We start from the raw sequence: 3,807 nt of genomic DNA, 5'->3' as shown, positions 1-3,807 counted from the left end.
AGCACTAAAGTATACCGTTTTTCGCCTTTCTGCTTTGGTTGACATACCCCTTAATTTTAGATAGCGTTTGTATATTTGGAAACGATATGATAGAGTGGTATATTCGGAAACGCTATGATAGTGTATGTTTAATAGCAGAATATAATGAAATGCTATATTTAGCTTTTTGAATCTCCAAACCCTAAACAAATTTTTAATCCCTAAACTATAAAACACAACTTAAAACTCTAATATTCTCATACTATAATTTCAGATCTTAAATATAAACTCGAAATTTACTCTTTTTAATCTTAATATATAACTTTCAAAACACAAGGCTTAAATCTCTAATCAAACTCTAACAATATAAACCCTAAACCACATACTTTAACATATATCATAAGAATATTAAACCTCAAACTTTAAATAAAATATAATTTCTATAATATATATCTCAAACTATGTATAATATTTCAAATTTACATTACACAATTCAAAAATAAAAATAAAACCATTAAATAAAATACAATACAAAAAGATGATTATATAATGAACAGATAATTCTTATTAGTTTTATTTTGCGCCTTTGATTAGTTTTGATCCAAAGGCTCAAAATCACTCTTTTGTCATCTTCCTCCTTCATTCTTATTGGTCCATTCTTCAAAATTTGGATTAATATTTCTGACCATTGATTATTTGTAATCCAATGGCCAAGAATTCATATTTTCATTTTCCTTCTTCTAGACTCTATCGATCTCTTCCTCTGTATCATTCTCAAACACACCTCCATCACTGTCTCAAACACACACACACACACACGATTCATGTAACACACATCTCCTTTCTCTGTAACACGCTCCTCACACACACACAAATCTGAAGGTGGAGTCTAACCCAACGACCGCAGATATGAAGATGTTTGACCACCGCCATCTCTCCCTTTCGCCACCGTCTCTCTATTTCTCTTTTAAATATGGTTTTCTGTTCTCATTAAAAGTGAGAAAGAAATGGTGATTGTTAGCAGATGTGGTGGTCATTGGGTTTTCGGCTAGGAGGCGATGGAGAAGCTGGTGGTCGTGAGCAGAGGTGGTGGTCATGGGGCTTGCGGCGAGGAGGCGACGGAGAAGCTGGTGGTCGGAGCAGAGTGTTGGTCATGGGGCTTGCAGCGAGGAGGCGACGGAGAAGTTGGTGGCCGTGAGAAGAGGTTGTGGTCATGGGGCTTGCGGCGAGGAACAGAGAAGTTCGTGAGGAGGCTGCCTCAAGAAGATTAGGTTTTGATTAGGTTTAATTAAAATTAGGTTAGATTATATTTAATTTTTAAAACATTTGGTTTAGTATTAAGTGTAAACCGATTCTTAGACCAGCATTAACGCTGAACCTTAAGGGGGTTTTAAGGTTAATAAGTGATTTAAATTAAATGTAAAGAAAATAAAACTCAAGTTATCGATCCTTAATTAGCGTGTTCGGTTACCGATTTTATTGGGGGGTTTTATAGACACATGTCAGTAGAAAGTTTTTTTTTTCTTCAATTTTCTTTTCTTTCTTTCTTCTCCTCTCACTTCGTGTTCTCCGTCACGAAGAGAGACGAAACCGACGAGTGATTCAAACCCATCACCGATCCTCCACACAGATCGTCCACACAGATCCTCCACCACCGATCCTCCACCACCGATACTCCATCTGGCTTCGTTATCGTCTTTTCGTCTTCTCCGTGACAGAGGGCGGATCAAAACCCACCTGGAAGGACGACGATTCTCTTTCTCCTCACGGCGTCTCCTCCGTCTTCTCCGTGACAGAGGGAGGATCGAAACCCACCACCGATCCAAACCCACCACGAAGGACAACGTTTCTCTCGCTCCGTCACAAGAAGGTTCCAATCCCACCATATACGACGTCTCTCTCTCTCTCTCTGTCCTGAAGGCGCCTCCTCCGACGATGCAAAGCCACCATGGACGACGTCTGCTTCGGTCCTCACGGCATCTCCTCCGACGAGTGTCTCGGTCCTCACTGAGATCACTTCCCAAGTAATTAACTTTCTCACTTCATTCATCTTAATTAGAGTTTTAAAGATTATTTAGCTAGCGTAAGGATCAAGACTTGGCTCTGTATTTTAGCTTAGGCTCTGTATTTAGCGTATTGTGTTGAAGTTGGATCATGTCTTAAGTTCATTGCATTGCTCGTTTTGACAGGGTTGAGGCGATGTAAACAGGTTTACACATCCAGTTCTTGCGAGAAGCAAACACAACTTCAGATTGGCTTTGAGGTTAGTCTTCAAAACTTGAAATCATTTTCTTGCCATTTTCTTAATTTCTAGGGCCGGTTAGTAGTTAGTTTAATCAATGGTTGTGATGAATGCTGTTTAGTGAATGCTTGTTGTGATGAATGTTTCTGATAGTAGTTAGCTTAATGAATGCTATTATTTTTAATGCTTGTGATAGTTGTTAGCTTTATGAATGCTTGTTAGAGTTAGGTAATAAATAAGTTAGATATGTGTCTACTCAGCTTTACTCTTCTCAAATAGTAAAGACAGTGAAAAGAACCGTAACAACATCTTCCTCTCTTTTCATCTATAACAACATCTTCTTCTCTTTTCGTCTATAAAACCGGGAAAACATCTTCTCTTCCTTTTCATCATCCAACATCCTTCTCTTTACTTCTTCTTTCTGACTTTTTTGACATAGTAATATGGATTCTAGTAATCCATATAGTCACACGTCCAAGTTTGTGGACCTTTTAAACTGTCAACAAGATTGTAACCTTCCCGAACCCTTTCCTTATGAAAGCGGCTCACAACTCCCTGTGTTCAGTACTCAACCAACTGAAACTGCAAGCTTCTGTGGAGACTCACGTTCAGTGCTCAAAGAAAGAAGAAAATGGCCTCCCTCTGATGATCTAGTGCTCATTAGCGCCTGATTAAACACCAGCAAGGATGCTGTAGTCAGCAATGAGCAAAAAGCAAGTACTTTATGGGGCCGCATTGCCGCTTACTTTGCAGCTAGTCCGAAGGTGGCAGGAGGTGATATGCCAGAACCTCCTCAGTGTAAGCAAAGGTGGCAGAAGCTGAATGATCTTGTTTGCAAGTTCTGCGGATCATATGCGGCAGCAACAAGACAGAAAACTAGTGGTCAGAGCGAGAGTGATGTTGTGAAACTGGCACACGAAATATTTTTCAATGATCACAAGATTAAATTTAATCTCCACCATGCTTGGGAGGATCTCCGCTATGACCAGAAATGGTCTGAGCATGCTACTAGTAAGCTTGGTGGAAACGGTCAGAAGAGAAAGTGTGAGGATGGAGCAGAAACAGCAAGCTCTCAAGCAACTATCAATCTAGACGAGCAACCTACCAAACGGCCAGCTGGTGTTAAGGCTTCAAAATCAGCTTCTGCAAAGAAACCAATCGTAGATAATGAGGCTTCAGTAAAGTTTGAGACCATGTGCTCTATTAAAGAGAAAGACTTGGCCCTGCAAGAGAGAGTTTCGAAAATGGCTCTGCTTAACAGCCTCATTTCAAAAACAGACCCACTTTCTGAAGTAGAACAAGCAGTAAAGACTAAGCTTCTTACAGAGATGCTGGATAACTAGGTGTATGTGTTTAAGTCGAGTTCTGCTCCTGTTCTTGTGGAATGTATGTGTCATCTTCTGTTCCTGTTGTGATAAAATGTTTTCGAGTTTATGTGTATGTGTTTAAATCGAGTTATGTTTCCGTTCTTGAGTGAAATGTGTTATGTGTATGTGATAAGTGAAACTTGAGTGAAATGTTTTATTTATATGTGATAAGTGAAACTTGAGTGAAATGTGTTATGTAAATGTGTTATGTATATGTAT

The 3,807-nt window shown here is 39.2% G+C and overlaps 1 protein-coding gene across 1 annotated transcript; it reads left to right on the top strand.

Annotated features, from left to right (window-relative positions):
- Positions 1-1,037: 1,037 nt before the first annotated feature.
- LOC125608634 (glutathione S-transferase T3-like) lies at positions 1,038-3,564 on the top strand. Its single transcript, XM_048779067.1, has 2 exons — positions 1,038-1,219; positions 2,904-3,564. Exons 1-2 carry the CDS (start codon positions 1,038-1,040, stop codon positions 3,562-3,564), a joined length of 843 nt encoding a protein of 280 aa, XP_048635024.1.
- Positions 3,565-3,807: the final 243 nt, after the last annotated feature.

This window comes from Brassica napus, chromosome A5, assembly GCF_020379485.1.
Source record: "Brassica napus cultivar Da-Ae chromosome A5, Da-Ae, whole genome shotgun sequence".
In the NCBI taxonomy this organism is placed as follows: domain Eukaryota; kingdom Viridiplantae; phylum Streptophyta; class Magnoliopsida; order Brassicales; family Brassicaceae; genus Brassica; species Brassica napus.
Note: the sequence above shows the minus strand (reverse complement) of the source record. Positions and strands in the feature narration are given on the sequence as shown.

Coding starts and splice junctions, on each gene's coding strand:
- LOC125608634 (XM_048779067.1), top strand. CDS start 1,038: ATGGAGAAGCTGGTGGTCGTGAGCAGAGGTGGTGGTCATGGGGCTTGC. Junction 1,220..2,903: donor TTGCGGCGAGGAACAGAGAA/GTTCGTGAGGAG, acceptor ATTAAACACCAG/CAAGGATGCTGTAGTCAGCA.